The 17,934-nt window shown below is 47.6% G+C and overlaps 2 protein-coding genes across 3 annotated transcripts in view; one reads left to right on the top strand and one right to left on the bottom strand.

The window, feature by feature from the left end:
* The window catches only part of FAM83G (family with sequence similarity 83 member G), a 46,228-nt gene extending 44,115 nt beyond the window's left edge, over positions 1–2,113 (top strand). Inside the window, exon 6 of one of the 2 annotated variants that reach the window (XM_080981014.1) lies at positions 1,607–2,113. In XM_080981014.1, coding sequence (XP_080837140.1) covers positions 1,607–1,975 — 369 coding nt within the window. In that variant the 3' untranslated portion in view covers positions 1,976–2,113. The remainder of the gene's footprint in view (positions 1–1,606) is intronic. The other variant, XM_080981015.1, reaches the window with a different exon arrangement.
* SLC5A10 (solute carrier family 5 member 10) overlaps positions 1–17,934 on the bottom strand; it is a 105,974-nt gene that overhangs the window by 66,351 nt on the left and 21,689 nt on the right. Inside the window, exons 6-8 of the mRNA XM_080981065.1 lie at positions 10,074–10,179; positions 6,992–7,072; positions 2,099–2,304 (exon numbers count right to left, since the gene is read on the bottom strand). Of these exons, the coding sequence (XP_080837191.1) occupies positions 2,099–2,304; positions 6,992–7,072; positions 10,074–10,179 (393 nt within the window). The remainder of the gene's footprint in view (positions 1–2,098; positions 2,305–6,991; positions 7,073–10,073; positions 10,180–17,934) is intronic.

The raw sequence follows: 17,934 nt of genomic DNA, 5'->3' as shown, positions 1-17,934 counted from the left end.
CTTTATTTGAGCCATCCTTACAAGATATAAGGTAGGATATGATTATTCACCCCCATGAAGTAGGGGAAAGAGGCAAGGAGAATAGAAGACTGCCAGCTACTCAGAAGAGAGGCTCCTGGTGTGCTTGTAATATGTTAAGAGTTTCTACAGTGCTTTGAAAACATGTCATTGTGACTTACAAGCTGTCTTGCTAGGATTTATGTCCTGAAAGATGTGACGTACCGTATTTTTCTGTGTATAAGACGCCCCCCCCCCATGTATAAGACGAGCCATTTACAGCACGGTGGGATCACTTTAGGCTTCCCCCAAAGAATCCTGGCAGCTGTGGTTTGTTAAGGGGGCTGAGAGTCGTTAGGAAGACCCCTCCCCAAACTACAATTGCCAGAGTTCCTTGTGAAGAGAGACTGGTGATGGTTAAACCACTTTGGGAAGCGTTTGGCATTCGACCTTTGGTCCCCATTCTGTAGTGTATCTAAGCAGACAGAACTGAAGTCGGGATGGAAGGATCTGACCATTTTGATTTCTCTCCGTTTCTCATTCTTCCCATCTTAAATTCAGTTCTCTGCATTTCTGCCACAATTTGCAGGTTTTCTTTATTTCAAATCCTTGCGAAAAGTCTTCGGCTTTTTCGTGCAGACTTCTCCCAATAAACCCACTTTTGTGTGCAGTTTTCGACTAATGTATACCTTTTTGCAAGCAAATTCTCCTAACACGGGGCTTTTTTGCATGTACTTTTCACTAATATACTCCTGCACATTTTTAACTAACCCATGCATTTTTGGAAACGTCGGTTGGCTGAAGGCTTGGCGTATTTCAGTTATCATGTAGGGCTCATCCAACACTTCTACTTGTCCCATTTCTAGGAAGCAGGGGTCCGATGAGTTTTCCCCTTGCCCTGCTGAATTGCCTCTTTAATGCTAAATTGGAGCAAACGTCAATCTGGAGATAACCTGAATTGCCACTTGCTCAAATTGTGCACCAAAGAGCTGGAGAAAATAGCTGCGGGTCACAAGGAAGTTTGGATAAGCCCATAGTTTCAGAAACAGAATCAAATTTCTCCCTCATTCCTAACATTGAAATGTTTGCTTGTTTGTTTCATATACTGCCCTTCACCTGAGGATCACAGAGTAGTTTACAGAAATACATTTAAATACATTCTCTCTTTGTTTTGCCTGTCGCCTCCCCTTGTTTGCATTATGGACTGTAAGTTCATTGGGGCAGGAACTTGTCCTGTTTTTGAAGCTGTCGTGACATCACTGCCATGACATGACTGACAACATCATTGGCCGTGGCTGCTGCAAGTTGTGGACTAAAACATCTGGAGAGGTTTTGGGTTCCTACACACATTTGCACACCCCTCTGTATCCTCTATCCGGGCAAACAAGAGACAGAGTCCAGGAATGCAGTCCAGCTACACAAAAACACTCTGGGAGAGTCACCACAGGGTCAGTAATGTGGGGCTTAGGGTGGAGTCCTGGGGACCAGAGAGAGAGGCCTGGAGGGGGACATTTAGCCCCTGAACCTGAGGTTCCCCTCCCCCTGATGTAAATAATACCAGATACCAGTTGCTAACAACTTTCTTCCCCTTTTCGTGCTTCACAAACAGGGACCACAACTGCTCTGCTACGGGTCCAGGGTGCAAATGTCTGTGGGAAGAGGCAAAAGTGGTTCCCCGCAGCAAGACGGACGCCAGGCCAAAAAGCAACCCCCAGGCCCAGCCAGCCAGCCGTACTGGCAGAGCAAAGGTTTCGGCACCTCCAAGAACACACAAGCCGGCCACTTCTCCCAAGGAAGGAGCAGCCCCTCACGAGCAATCTCCACCACAGAAGCCCAGAGGGCGGCGGAAGAAATAAGGACACCCTTTGGCATCCCGCTGTCCAAACTGTCGGAATCCAAGCACCTAAAGAACAAGGTGTCTCCGTGGTCCGATGCCAAGCGGAGGCAGCCAGGAGCCAGCAACCACAAAGAGCAATAGGACGGGAGATGGTCGCCCTGGGACGCTGAGAAAGAGCCCTGCCGGGGTCCGGGGAGGGACCCCCCACAAAAGTGGGGTTGCTTTGCAACAGTGCGCTCGCCCGGCAGGGAGAAGGGGGTTTACCTGGTCTGTGCACCAGTACCATGTGGCCACGACCAAGAGCCCAAAGGTCATTCCGGTCCAGGGCAAGTCTCCGGAGACGGGATCCCGGAAGAGGTGCATCGCATCGAGCCTGGGCACGTGGCAGGTTGTGTTGGGGATGATCTTAGACGGCACGGCCTTTAAGTAAGCTTCTTCCAGGTTCTGGTAGCCGCCGATCTCGCCAAAAGCTTTGCAGGGGATAGAGGGGGTGGGGAGAAGCAATGATTTAAAATAGATATACCAAAACGGGAACAATGGCTCACCTCTTCCTTCGCTTCCCACCGCGACTTTTAGCAATGCAAGAAAAAAACCCGCCTTGGGGATTTGGTAGGGGAACTCGCAAGCACGATGGGTTTGCTACGTTTCCTGAAATCTCTAGCTCCCTTCGGTGGAGCAGGGGCTGCGTTGCAGGCAGAAGCTTGCAGGTTTGGTCCCTGCCATTGCCGGTTAGACTGGCCGGAGCTAGAAGTAATTGATGGGGAAATCCTTGGCCTGAAGCCCTGGGGATTAGCCAGTGTAGGCAACACTCTAGTCTGGATGGATTTGGTATCAGGCATGGAGAGGGAAGCTTTTTGGCCCCAAGGGATAGTACAGCTCTGTGTGTGTGTGTGTGTGTGTGTGTGTGTGCGCGCGCGCGCGCAGGCACCAACTCTAAGGGGCCCAGATCACTTCGGGGCCCCCCCCCCACAAAATATGGAGGGCCAGCTAGACCCCCAATGGTGAGAACAATCAGTTGTGGAGGAGGCCGATCGCGAAGCCAGGCACAGCGTGGTTTCAGTGGCTATTGGCTTCTCCTGCTGCCATGGAAGGGAAGGGGGGGAGCAGCCCCCAGCTGTGGCAGCAGCAGCAGGAGGAGACTGATTGCCAGAGTAGAGCCTTCAGCCACTGAAGCCGCGCTGCCGTCCTGTTCAGCTCCACCCCTGGCACGTCCTGGCATCCCACACGTCATGCATGCATCACCGGCCCTCCAATCTTCTGCTCAAGTTGGCGCCTCTCGCTGCAAGCCTGTGGGTGTGGCTAGAGTCAATGGTGGATGGGGCCATTCACACACACACACCCTCTGCACACTGGCCCTCATCTTCATCAGAGGTGGCCGTCTCCTCCCATGCCATCCTCCCCATCACAACTGTGTCAGCCCACCCAGCGGTCGGGGAGCAATAATAATAACAATTTATTATTTATGCCCCGCCCATCTGGCTGGGTTTCCCCAGCCACTCTGGGCGGCTCCCAACAGAATATTAAAAACACGATGAAAACATCAAACATTAAAAACTTCCCTAAACAGGGCTGCCTTCAGATGTCTTCTAAAAGTCAGAGAGTTGTTTATTTCCTTGACATCTGACAGGAAGGGCGTTCCACAGGGCAGGCGCCACCACCGAGAAGGCCCTGTGCCTGGTTCCCTGTAACCTCACTTCTCACAGGGAGGGAACAGCCAGAAGACCCTCGGAGCTGGACCTCAGTGTCTGGGCTGAACGATAGGGGTGGAGACGCTCCTTCAGGTATACTGGGCCGAGGCTGTTTAGGACTTTAAATGCTGCACTGGGGGGGTCTCTGAGGCCCACTGGGCACAGGCAGCCCACACGGCAATGCAAGGCAATTCCTAAACCATTTAAGCAGGAGTTTCTGGGTTTATTTTGGGCAGAGAGGTACAGCCAATTAGGGTCAGAGACTAGGAGTCGGATTCCTCTTCAACCAGGTGATGGAGCTGAGGACTCTGAACCTAAAGAGGACGGGCGTATGATTCTATATAGGGCCAGCCCCAGAAGTGCTGCTACCCACTTAACCTGTGGGATGTGTTCTGACTCAGAGGACTCTGCTGTAGGAGAAGACCTGGAAGACCTGAACCTTCCCTGCTCCGTCACAGTAGGACAGGCACCCCCAAACCCGACCCTCCAGATGTTTTGGGACTACAATTCCCATCATCCCTGACCACTGGTCCTGTTAGCTAGGGATGATGTGAGTTGTAGTCCCAAAACTTCTGGAGGGCCGAGTTTGGGGGTGCCTGCAGTAGGAGATGGTTGGGAAAGGCTGTGTCCCTTTAAGTCAAGCAGGGTGTTGAATTAAAGTTGCTGAGAAGACTCAGGCTACACCTGGTTCCATTATGGGCTGGGTTGCAACTTGTTCCTTGCTGGGCCAAATTCAGAGGCAGAACCTGCCTTGTGTCCTGCCTGAATTTTGTCCCACCTTGTCCTGTAACCATCCAGGATCTCACCTTCTCCTACAGCCTCTTGGGCCTTGGCACAAGACAAGCGGGTAAACGTATTCTTCATATGTACAAGTTCTGAGATTCACACCTTTACAGTTAAAGGGATCACAGGTAGCAGGTGATGGGAAAGAGACCCACTCGTCCCTGAGACGGTGGAGAGCAACTGCAAGTCGGGCTATGCAGTCCTGGGCAAAGGGAATCAATTGCCCGAGTCAGCATTCTGCTTCGGATGTTGCCTGATCATCAAGGGAGGTTAGCAAAGGCTGAATCAGATTTCTCCCCCAAAAGTTGCAATAATGGTGATGAGGATTGAGTCACCCCGGGGTTTGCAACCCTTCCAGGGTGAGCCAACAGCTTCCCCAGACGAAAGCCCGCTTTTGCAAAGACACCGTGTCCTGAACCAAAACAAGCGCCCACAAATACCGCAGATTAAGACCGCTCTCTTGGGAAAGTTAATGATTTGAAGCAGTTTGCAAAAGGGGCAGGATTTGCAGCCTTTGTTTTGAGCGTCAACAGGAATTAGTGGCCGGGTTCTTTTCAAAGCCTTGTCATGGCAACCACGCAGCGAGCCACCCAACCAGGGCGTGGGCAGGATTACCACATGATCCGTCCCCCTTCAATGGTGGCTTTAGATGTAAGCTCCAGAGTATCGGCTGATTTAATGGGCTGCGGGGGCCGGTTCAAGGCGTCGGGGTGACTGGGGTCAGAAAGCCAAAATGGCGCCCACACCCATTAACTGACCTGGGACACAAGAAGTTTCTCTGCACAAGCTTTTCACTAAAACGATCATTACAAACAAAAGCAACGGTGCACGTTGGTTTACTCAGAACCTTCTTAATTTATTCTGCTCAAACACACTCGGATCACATCCACATACCACACGTTTCAAGCACGTTTAGACCCCTTTGGCAGTCGTGGATTTCTGCCCCGCAAAAATTCCAGGAACTGTAGTCTATCCCTCACTGAGGTACAATTTCCAGTAGCCTACACAAACTGCAAGGGACACGGGTGGCGCTGTGGGTTAAACCACAGAGCCTAGGACTTGCCAATCAAAAGGTCAGCGGTTCGAATCTCCGCAACGGGGTGAGCTCCCGTTGCTCGGTCCCTACTCCTGCCAACCTAGCAGTTCAAAAGCACGTCAAAAGTATGTACCGCTCCGGCGGGAAGGTAAACGGCGTTTCTGTGTGCTGCTCTGGTTCGCCAGAAGCGGCTTAGTCATGCTGGCCACATGACCCGGAAGCTGTACGCCGGTTCTCTCGGCCAATAAAGCGAGATGAGCGCCGCAACCCCAGAGTCACCCATGACTGGACCTAATGGCCAGGGGTCCCTTTACCTTTTTACACAAACTGCAAGCAAACTACAGTTCCCATTATTCTTGGCGGGAGGGGGGGAGCTGTGTGCTTTACTTGTGTGGCATGGATTTGAATTCAGATAGTATATACTAAACATCATGAGGTTTTCTTTCTTGGGGGGGGGGGTTGGAGAGAGAAAGCCATGCACCACAGCCCATTCACCATCGGTTCTTCCTCATTAGGGGTTTAGCGTGAAAACTCCCTGTTTCCTTTCTTTCTATATACAGGGCACCCACAGGACAATGTCATCCATTTCCCCTTCGATTCTTTCTCCCCACCCCCCACCCCCAGAAAGATAGAAGAGGAACTCTGTCTCCACAGGGGCAAATGACTTTAGCCCTTCTCTTTTCTTTCTTTCTTTCTTTCTTTCTCTTTCTTTCTTTCTCCTCATTTTTAACTTGGGCAGTGACATATCGCGGTAGTGAACTTACAACTGCATTATTTGTGGTTGTATTGCGCATTTAGCATGAACTCTGGAAATGTATACACGATTCTGAACAAACTAAGCCAGAGGTATACACTCGAGTATACGCATTCAGAATTCATGCTAAATATATTACTTCTGGTAAATGAGCCACCATGAAACCAAAGGGGGCGCATTGGTTGCCAGGTGTGAAACATCTTGGCGTTATTTTCAGATCTCCTACCCCAGTAACACACTAAACCACTCTGACTCCATAGGGGAAATAGAGAAGCTAAAGAACTGCCCTTGCGGAATCAGGACATTAGGGGCGTATATGTGTAAATGCAATGTCCTTTGCACCTATAAGGAACAGGAAATAGCCAAACTTCCTCCAAGGTTAAAGATGTGCTGCTGTTCTCAAGACTGCTTTTAAAAATCTAACTAGATACGCACTCCAGCACGACTGGTTCATGCGGTTGCTGCAGGAGTTTGCCTCATTGTACAGCCTCCAAAGAAATTGTTTACAAATGTAAAAAGGTAAAATAAAAATTATAATGTTCCAAAAATGGTGGAAAGTTGCATCTGTGTTCATTCTGTAAACTCTCGCTCTCTCCCTGTCGATTTAGTGCTGTGCCGTAAATATATGAAGAGTCAGAAGACAAGTCCTTGCCCCAAGGAGATTACAATTTAGAAAACAGGCAATGGAGGGAGTGGGAGACGCATAACCCCTCAACCATCCTGATTTGAGCGGGGCATCCCGGAACTACGGAAGCCATCCCGGCTTCTGATTGCATCCCGGAATGTCCTGTATTTTGGTACACCACTCTGGTGCAAGTCAGAAGAGATCCTATGACCTTTTCGTGGGCGGGGGGTGGGGGGGTAAGCAGAGTCAGGCCCCCACAGGCAGGCCTTACCTGTTACTGTCAGGATGGAGGCTCCAATGACCATGATGAGAGTCTGCAGAGCATCTGTATAGATGACAGCCGCCAGCCCACCTGCGGACAGTAGAGCGGGGAGAACAGATCTGAATTGCAGTGCTGAGTTTCGATCAGCACAATTTGGGGTGCTTCCAGTTCCTCCCCATGTTTCCAACAGAGGGAGCCCTTCAGAACTTGGGGGGGGGCAAAATTTGGGGTCAGGTCACATTAGTGCAAATTTACCTAATTTGCAGTTCCCAAAGCAACATGCATCCTGGCACACACACCCATCCCAAATTTGCACTGCACCGAAAAATAGGTGTCTGCAAAATGCATATATTAAGGAAATATTTACATGAGTGTAACATGAAAAAAATGCATTCTGTCAGGGGAGATTGTGTGCAAAATATAATAATAATAATAATAATAATAATAATAATAATAATAATAATTTTATTTATACCCCGCTCTTCCCGGTTCAGAAAACCAGGCTCAGAGTGGCTAACAGCAAATTTAAAACACTTAATTGATGCAACAAAAAACAGCATAAAATACAGTATAAAATGTGAATAACAATAAATTCAGATATATTCAGATAAATATTCAGATAAATCCACAATATGTGAATTATTAGGAAAAAACGGCACGCAAATCATTTTGACGCCATTTGCACAAGGCTCTCCCCAAAAGACAAAGGGGGAGACCAGAAAAGAGATGGTGCCTTGGAAATAGGGGGGAACTGGAGAGCACATGACAGGGAGGGGAGACCTACGACCTTCCAGGTGTTCATTTGCTTATTTTTTTACAGATTTCTAATCCGCACATCTGTTAAAAAAAAAGAGCAAAGTGGAATATGACATATAAAAACCAACCAAGATATCCATAAAAACATCAATAAAACATCAGCAAATACCGACTGGATTAGGAAAAGAAGATCCATGTTACAAGGGCCTGCAGAACCAGAAAGGGTTTGAAAAGTTGTCTGAAGGGAACGAAGGATGGTTCTCGCCAAACCAGAGTTTTTGCCCGCAGCTTGCTTGGTACCTGGGACCATGTTTCATGTGTGAAGCATCTTCCACCAGACCCTCCAAGCATCCCTATTTTCCAGGGACGTCCCTGATTTAGAGAAGCCGTCCCGGTTTCTGATTTGATCCTAGAATGCCCCTCTTTTCCCCAGGATGTCCCTCTTTTCCCCAGGATGCCCCTCTTTTCCCCAGGATGTCCCTCTTTTCCCCAGGATGCCCCTCTTTTCCCCAGGATGTCCCTGTTTTCATGGGAGAAATCTTGGAGGGTATGGGGTTATCCAACCCCTGAGCTGTCTGGAGGCAATCCTCTATAGGGAAGTTTTTTAATGTTTAATGTTTTATTACCGTATTTTTCGCACCATAGGACGCACCGGACAATAGGACGCACTTTGTTTTAGAGGGGGGAGAACAAGAAAAAAAAATCTCCCCCTCTCTGCCCAGCGCCCCTTCAGCGAAGTGGCAGGAGGCGCTGTGCAGAGAGGGGGAGAACTTTCCCCCTCTTGTTTTCCCGCTCTAAAACAAGGTGCCGTTTAAGGTGCGTTCAGGCGGCTACCTTGGAAGCCTGGAGAGCGAGAGGGGTCGGTGTGCACTGACCCCCCTCGCTCTCCAGGCTTCAGGTTCCTTTCGACCTGCTCTTTGGGGCTGGCGGGGGGAAGCCCACCACCAGCCCCAAAGAGCAGATCAGGGAGCAGCGGAAAGGCGCAGCGGAGAGGCTCCTGCCATAGCCGTGCGTCGCCTCTCCAGCCGGGAGAGGGTCGCTGGGCTATGGCTTCTTTAGCCCCGCACGCTCCCCCGCCTGGAGAGGTGACGCACGGCTATGGCAGGAGCCTCAATAGCCGCTCATCACCTCTCCAGCCGGGAGAGGGTCACGGGGGCTGCTTTAGCCCCGCGCGCGCTCTCCCGGCTGGAGAGGTGACGGGCGGCTATGGCGAGTCACCTCTCCAGCCGGGAGAGGGTCCCGGGGGGCTGCTTTAGCCCCGCGCGCGCTCTCCCGGCTGGAGAGGTGACGGGCGGCTATGGCGCGTCACCTCTCCAGCCGGGAGAGGGTCGCGGGGGGCTGCTTTAGCCCCGCGCGCGCTCTCCCGGCTGGAGAGGTGACGGGCGGCTATGGCGCGTCACCTCTCCAGCCGGGAGAGGGTCGCGGGGGGCTGCTTTAGCCCCGCGCGCGCTCTCCCGGCTGGAGAGGTGACGGGCGGCTATGGCGCGTCACCTCTCCAGCCGGGAGAGGGTCACGGGGGGCTGCTTTAGCCCCGCGCGCGCTCTCCCGGCTGGATAGGTGACGGGCGGCTATGGCAAGAGCCTCAATAGCCGCCCGTCACCTCTCCAGCCGGGAGAGGGTCGCGGGGGGCTGCTTTAGCCCCGTGCGCGCTCTGCCGGCTGGAGAGGTGACGCGGGGCTGTAGAGGCTCCTGCCATAGCCACGCGTCACCTCTCCAGCCGGGAGAGGGTCGCGGGGCTATGGCGTCTTCGCTCCATAGGACGCACACACATTTTCCCTTCATTTTTGAAGGGAAAAAAGTGCGTCCTATAGAGCGAAAAATACGGTATGTTTTTCTATACGTTGGAAGGGACACGGATGGCGCTGTGGGTTAAACCTCAGAGCCTCTTGGGCTTGCCGATCAGAAGGTCGGCGGTTCGAATCCCTGCGACGGGGTGAGCTCCCGTTGCTTGGTCCCAGCTCCTGCCAACCTAGCAGTTCGAAATCACATCAAAGTGCAAGTAGATAAATAGGTACCGCTCCGGCAGGAAGGTAAACAGTGTTTCCGTGCGCTGCTCTGGTTCACCAGAAGTGGCTTTGTCATGCTGGCCACATGACCCGGAAGCTCCCTCGGCCAATAAAGCAAGATGAGCGCCGCAACCCCAGAGTCGTCCGCGACTGGACCTAATGGTCAGGGGTCCCTTTACCTTTACCTATATGTTGGAAGCCACCCAGAGTGGCTGGGGCAACCCAGTCAGATGGGCAGCGTATAAATAATAGAATTATCATGAAGGAATGGGACGTCCCTATTTTCATGGGAGAAATGTTGGAGGGTTATGATCCACCGTGCATCTTACCTGCAATGGTGTAAATGGCAGTGACGACCAGCATCAGGACGGTGGAAAGGTAGAGATTCCAGCCTAGGCACACTTGAACAAATAGGGCTCCTGAATACAGGTCAGTCTGCAGGGGTAAAGAGAGACACCATCAGGTTTTTTTGGGAGGGGGGATGCTCAGCTAGGACAGGCAAAAGCCGCTTCAGAGCTTTGCCATGCTTTATTATTTTTTTTTAAATGATATTTATTAAATTTTCCAATAAAAAGAACACATCAATAAAAGGTTAAACATGAAAACATAGAAAAGAAATACACAATTCAAAGATACATACATAATCCAAAAAAAGAAAAAAGAACAAAAAGCAAAAGACAAAAAAGAAAAGAAGAAAAACAGTTAAAAACAATATCACCTTTTCATCTCCATTTTTAAGTTTACTTATTTTCTGGACCTCCTCGTACCTCCCTCTTTTGTATTCCAGTTCAAATTGTTTGTCCAGCAATTTCTTTCCCTCTTTTTTAATCCCAATCTTTAATCTTAATATAATATAACATTAAAATTTTACCTCTTAAAAACCAAATTTCCATTTCCTTAAACTTTTTTAATCCTAATCCTTAATCTTAATCTATCTATAACTTTAAATCCTGTACAGCTGGAAGCCTCTTGTTTTCAATCCAACATCACTCTAACATTCTTTAATTTTGCAATGTTTCTGCAGATAGTCTTTGAATTTCTTCCAATCTTCCTCCACCGACTCTTCTCCCTGGTCACAGATTCTGCCAGTCATTTCCGCCAGTTCCATATAGTCCATCAGTTTCATCTGCCATTCCTCCAGTGTGGGAAGCTCTTGTGTCTTCCAATACTTTGCAATAAGTATTCTTGCTGCTGTTGTTGCATACATAAAGAAAGTTCTATCCTTTTTTAACACCATTTGGCCGACTATGCCCAGGAGAAAGGCCTCTGGTTTCTTGGGGAAGGTATATTTGAATACCTTTTTTAATTCATTATATATCATTTCCCAGAAAGCCTTAATCTTTGGGCACGTCCACCAAAGGTGAAAAAATGTACCTTCAGTTTCTTTACATTTCCAACATTTGTTATCGGGCAAATGATAGATTTTTGCAAGCTTGACTGGAGTTATGTACCACCTGTATATCATTTTCATAATATTCTCTCTTAAGGCATTGCATGCCGTAAATTTCATACCTGTGGTCCATAACTGTTCCCAGTCAGCGAACATAATGTTGTGTCCAACGTCTTGTGCCCATTTAATCATGGCCGATTTTACCATTTCATCCTGAGTGTTCCATTTCAGCAGCAAGTTATACATTCTTGACAAATTCTTAGTTTTGGGTTCTAACAGTTCAGTTTCTAATTTTGATTTTTCCACCTGGAAGCCAATTTTCTTGTCCAATTTAAATGCCTCCATTATCTGAAAATAATGAAGCCAGTCTCGCACTTTGTTTTTTAGTTTTTCAAAACTCTGCAATTTCAGTCTATCTCCATCTTGTTCAAAAATTTCCCAATATTTCGGCCATTTGACCTCCATATTGAGCTTTTTCAAGGCTTTCGCTTCCATTGGTGACAGCCACCTTGGGGTTTTATTTTCTAATAAATCCTTGTATCTTACCCAAACATTAAACAGCACTTTCCTGACAATGTGGTTTTTAAATGCTTTATGTGCTTTGACCTTATCATACCATAGATATGCATGCCATCCAAATACATTGTTAAAACCTTCTAGGTCCAAAATGTCAGTGTTTTCAAGAAGCAGCCATTCTTTCAACCAGCAAAAAGCTGCTGATTCATAGTAAAGTTTGAGGTCTAGCAGGGCAAATCCACCTCTTTCCTTTGCATCCGTTAGTATTTTAAATTTTATTCTGGGCTTCTTGCCCTGCCAGACAAATCTAGAAATATCTTTCTGCCACCTCTTGAAACAATCCATTTTGTCCACAATTTGCAAAGTTTGAAACAAAAACAACATTCTAGGCAATACATTCATTTTTATCACAGCAATACGTCCCAGCAGTGAAAGCTTCAAATTTGACCAAATTTCTAAATCTTTTTTCACTTCAGCCCAACATTTTTCATAATTATCTTTAAATAAATTCCCATTTTTTGCTGTCATATTTATCCCCAGGTATTTCACTTTCTTAACCACAGTCAAACCTGTCTCATTCTGAAACCTCTCTCTTTCAATCGGTGTTAAATTTTTCTCTAAAACCTTAGTTTTTAACTTGTTCAATTTAAATCCTGCCACTTGACCAAATTCTTGAATCAGTTCTAAAACCCTTTTAGTACTAGATTCTGGCTCCTGTAACGTCAATACTAAGTCATCTGCAAATGCTCTCAGTTTGTACTGTTTGGCTCTGACCTGTATACCTTTAACCAACCGGTCCCTTCTAATCATATTCAGCAAAACCTCCAGGACCGAAATAAAAAGAAGTGGGGAAATTGGGCAACCTTGTCGTGTCCCTTTTTCAATTTTAAGTTCTTCTGTCACCACATTATTTACAATTAATTTAGCCTTTTGTTCTGAATAAATTGCACTTATACCATTCTCAAAACCTTGGCCTACCCCCATACCCTGTAGATTCTTCTTCATAAAGTTCCAAGAAATATTGTCAAAGGCTTTTTCCGCATCCATAAATATCAAAACTGCTTTAGTGTTTATATTCACTTCTAGTTTTTCCAGAGTATCAATTATATTCCTCAAATTATCAGACAGATGTCTTCCTGGGAGAAAGCCCGCTTGATCTTTATGAATCTCTTCCATCAACACTTTTTTAAATCTCTTGGCCAAAATGTCAGCAAAAATTTTGTAATCCACATTAAGTAATGATATAGGGCGGTAGTTCTTAAGCTGTGTCTTTTCAGTCTCTGCTTTCGGTACAAGTGTAATATATGCTTCTTTCCACGACTCTGGTGAAGAGCTTTGCCATGCTTTAAACCAGAGGTCAGCAAACCTTTTCAGCAGGAGGCCAGTCTACTGCCCCTCAGACCTTGTGGGGGGCCGGACTATATTTTGAAGGGAAAAAATGAGCAAATTCCTATACCCCACAAACAGAGATGCATTTTAAATAAAAGCACACATTCTACTCATGTAAAAACACCAGGCAGGCCCCACAAATAACCCAGAGATGCATTTTAAATAAAAGGACACATTCTGCTCATGTAAAAACACACTGATTCCCGGACTGTCTGCAGGCCGGATTTAGAAGGCGATTGGGCCAGATCCAGCCCCCGGGCCTTAGTTTGCCTACCCATGCTTTAAACTAACACCTGAATTATTTGTTTTAATAGCTATTTCGGTACCATCAGCCTACAGTGAAGGAAGCTGCTTCGTCTGATAGTTTTCCGGCTGTCCTTCAATATTGGGTTATGAGCACGGGAAGCAATAGGCCTAGGTTGCCACTTATTTTGCAGACCGAGGCGCTTGTGCCTTTTAACAGCTGGACATCAGGTAGAAATCCACAGGCGAATCCTTTCCAGGCATTAAGGTGCAAAGGTCCGCCATATTGAATTCTCCCTTTCAAGGTGTTGCTCGCAGCCTAGAGCTTCCCAATGGGGACATCTGGTTGTCCCACTGTGGAAAACACAAAACTCGACTGTAATTTTTGGTCAGATTCTGCAGGGCTCCTTCCTGAGGGGGGATCAGCAGTCTTAGCCCTGCGTTTGTAGCACAAGCAGAGACCAGGTCTTAAAGCCAGAAGATGGCTAGAAATTCAACAGATTCCCATCACTGGGGTGGAGTGGAGGAGTTGCATGTGTTAACTTCCAGCCTGTTATGAGACCTGATAGGGGACTCACCACATTCCAACACATAAGAAATGCCTGCTAAATCAGGCCAATTTCCCGTCTGGTCCAACATCTGACCAACCAGATGTTTGTGCAAAACCCTCAAGAAAGGACCCGGGCGACGAAAGAAGAATGGAGGATGAAGTTGATGGATTATGCAGAATTAGATAAATTAACAGGAAGGATTCAAAACCTGCGGGATCAGAGATGCTTAGAAGACTGGAGTAAATATACGAACTATTTGAAAAGTAATTGTGATGAACAGATTACGCTAGTAGGACTGGAAGAAGTTTTGTAAGGTGGGTTATTTGAAATATTACAAGGAAGACGATGAAAAGAATTATTAGTTAAGGACAATTAAATGTAATATAGAAATTAGGAAATGCAGAATAAGTGATAAAGAACGGAAAATCATCAGAGGTGTTGACGGAAGTCTAAAACATTGTATAAGGCGAGAAGATATGTTGTATGACTGTTGGAACTGATATGTTAAAAAATCAATTAAAATGTATATAAAAAGAAAAAAGAAAGGACCCGGGCGGAAGAGCAAAACTCTCTCCTCCCCACCTGGCCTACCTTACAGAGTTGTTGTGATGATAAAATGGGGAGAAGGAGAAAAGCAGACTGTCTTCAGCTCCTCTTAGGAACGATGGGGTATAAATGCAATAATAAATAAAGTTATTTTTAAAATAAATAAATCTGTAGCTGGAGCATCTCAACAACACATTTGGGAAGGGAAAAACATGTTTCCGCCTGAACAATGAGAACTAGAAACTTGTTTTGGAGGAAAGCTTGGTGAACGGAGGCTGGCTGCGTCCGATGGGAGTTGGAGTCCAGGGTGGGGAGATATGACTGAGACCAAGTACTCAGTGGCTGATACTCTTACACGGGCCTGCTTGTCAACAAGACTTAAGGGGCAGTTTTGAGGCAGCAAGAAATTCCAGGCGAGATTTTCGACATCACAGTCTCATTATCTGGCTTGGCAGGGAGGAGAGGCACGCCCAACGGCAGGTAGGCACAAAGAAAACCATTGAGAAACCACCCGGCTCACCAAATGAGATTCCTTTCTGTCTCCCAACCCAGGGGGCGTTTCAGAGCTTTGGATTCCAAACGCAGAAGGGTACGGGCGATACTGACTGCCAACAATTGCTGTGGGCCAGAACCATCGGGTCTGGTGACAGGCCCCTTTGCAATCCCCCTTCAGCCGATATCCCTAGAAGTAGGGGCCACCCTACGAAACGGAGGAACTGTTGATTCATGGCAGGTGTGAGAAAAAGTCTTCTTCACCCAGCAGCAAATTAACTTGCGGAACTCACAGCCACAAGGTGTGGTGTCTTCAACAGCTGTGAAAGAGGACTGGACGTATTCACAGAGGAGGCAGAGAAGCTGTGTTGAAAGCTGTTAGCCGCTGTGGTTAGGACCAGAAGTTCTGGATGATTTGGTCGTGTCTCAAAGCTGCAGTCTTTTGGTGTTCATGTTCTGTTGAACTCACAGAACCATAGAGTTGGAATAGACTCCGAGAGTCATTGAGTCCAATGCCCTGCAATGAGGGAACCTGCCCACAGCCATCCCTGGGTGGGTTCAAACCACCAACCTTCTGGTTAAAAGCCAGATGCACTGCCCATTGCACCACATAGGACGAGTTCTTTGGGTCTTGAAAGAGGGGCAATATAACTGGCTGCTAAAGGCATTCATGGTAACGAAACATCTTACATCAGATCCTCCAAGTGTCCCTATTTCCCAGGGACAGTCCCGGATTTACAGAAGCCATTCTGGTTTCTGACTTGATCCAGGAATGTCCCCCTTTTCCTTAGGACGTCCTTATTTTCATCAAATAAATATTGGGGGGTATGGATCTATGCTACCCCTGAGCCAAGGAGATAACTATACAACCTTCAGAAGACATCCCTGTATGGGGAAGGTTTTCAGTGTTGAATGTGTTTTGATATATGTTGGAAGCCAACCAGAGGGGCCCCAGAAGAGACTTTAGCCCACATTGCTTAAACATTTTGGGTGTTGTAGACCCAATTTGAGTCACATGGAATTGAGTCAAATGGATTGATTTTTGTTGCTGTATATATTTCAGCAATCCCAAAGTTTGGAGTCAGTAGCACAGATGTTGTAAGGGTGTGATGGAACAAACCCCGTTGAAGAAGATAACGGTGGTTACCCAGAACATGTTGCTGGTTGCAAAGACCACCTTCTCGTAAGCTGCCGGCTGAGTCATGTCTTCTGCCCATTGTACAATTGGGGCGTTTGTGTGTATATAGACCTCTCCTTCCAGTACGGAAGTGCATACCCTCCAACATTTCTCTGGTGAAAATAGGCACGTCCTATTCCATAATAATGATAATAATAATAATAATAATAATAATAATAATAATAATAATTTTATTATTTGTACCCTGCCCATCTGACTAGGTTGACTACGTTGCCCCAGCCACTCTGGGAGGCTTCCAACATATATAAAAACATAATAAAACATATAGCATTGGGGGGGGGGGACTTCCCTATACAGGCCTTCCATTAGATGTCTTCTAAAGGTTATTTATCCCCTTGGCTCGGGGGTCAAACCAGCTTAACTAGAACAATGGCTCCGCGTTCTGGAGGAGCCCTGGGCATATGAGTCTTCACAGGCACCATCCTCACTGCAGCAGGTCCAGGGGGCTTTCTGTAGTGGGGGCCTTGGTAGAGTGGCATAGCATGGATTGCCAGTGCCCGGTGGGAGGGAAATGGATGGAGTACACATGCGAATGCAACTGCCTAACGGTACCTACAACCCCCAGGAGATCACAGCCGCAGAGACAAGGAAAGAAGAGTTGTTCCATTGTCTGGAGAGGTCGCTTCCTGGTTCGCATGGAGAAGCCGTTTTCAACAGAGCCCAAAGACAGAAGCATGCAGCTGTGTTGAGGCAGCACCGGATGTTGAAATTTTGCACCCATGTAGCCCCCCCCCCCACCGCACTATGCCACTGCCCTGCTAGGCTGCACCCTCTCAGCAGATGCCTGATCATGCCAGCCTCTGGCATCAGCCAGCAAAGCAGGTGGTCTTCATTTAGCCAGATGGCTACAGATAAGCTTCCTTCAGCCTCATTGCACTGAATTTTCATGAGCTTTTTCTCAATCCCTAAAACCTGCCTCCTCCGAAATCACACAGGCAAGGGGAGAAGGGCGATTGCTTTCATCTAATTCAGAGGTTCTCAACCTGTGGGTCCCCAGATGTTGTTGGACTACAACTCCCATCATCCCTGAGCTCTGGCCTTGCTAGCTAGGGGTGATGGGAGTTGTAGTCCAACAACATCTGGAGACCCACAGGTTGAGAAAGGCTGGTTCTAATTCCTTTCTCTGTTGTTGTTGTTGTTTTGCCAGCTCAGCAAAAATAAAATAAAAACTTGCCGGCCTCCTGTTCCCTCCAGGCAGAGCGACGGAGGCAGCAACGCGGAAGGCGGCAGGTGGGGCTGCCCGGCATTTTCACTCTTTCAACTTGAACAGATTTGTTCTCTTGGCACCTGCCCCGCCTTTGAATCGCCTGCCAAGTCGCTTCTTCATGCTTGGCTCCAAAGCCAGCTGCACACTCTGGCTACAAAAAAGAGAGAGCGCTTCTGTTGACTCCCCAGCTGTCCTCAGAGAAGGGGTGGGCCACGAGGTTGAGCTTGCACGTGTGGCAAAAAGAGATGGTTAAATTGGGAGGGATCTCACAAGCCTGGAGGGCACAGGAGCCTCCCCACGCTCAGGTCAACTGGACCGTAGTATCTTAGTTCACTGCTGAGAGAAACTAGAGGTTCCTCATGAGGGCTAGCAACGTGGTTAGCATGCAGAACCCCCCAAAAGGCTCCCGGAAAAATACAATAAACTGTATGTCCACAACCAGTCCTACACAACCGCAAGCTCGCTATGCAGTGTTTCACAAGCTTCTCTCTGAGTCGCATAAACTATGGAACTCGTTGCCCCAGGAGGCAGTGATGGCCCGCAGCTTAGATACTGCTACTAATAATAATTTTATTAATTATATGCTGTCTATCTGGCTGGGTTGCCTCAGCCATTCCAACAGATATGGAAATGTAAGAAAACATCAAACATTAAAAGC

The sequence above is a fragment of the Podarcis pityusensis genome (assembly GCF_964106645.2).
Source record: "Podarcis pityusensis genome assembly, chromosome: 14".
Taxonomy (NCBI): domain Eukaryota; kingdom Metazoa; phylum Chordata; class Lepidosauria; order Squamata; family Lacertidae; genus Podarcis; species Podarcis pityusensis.
This window is presented reverse-complemented; position numbering and strand designations above follow the sequence as displayed.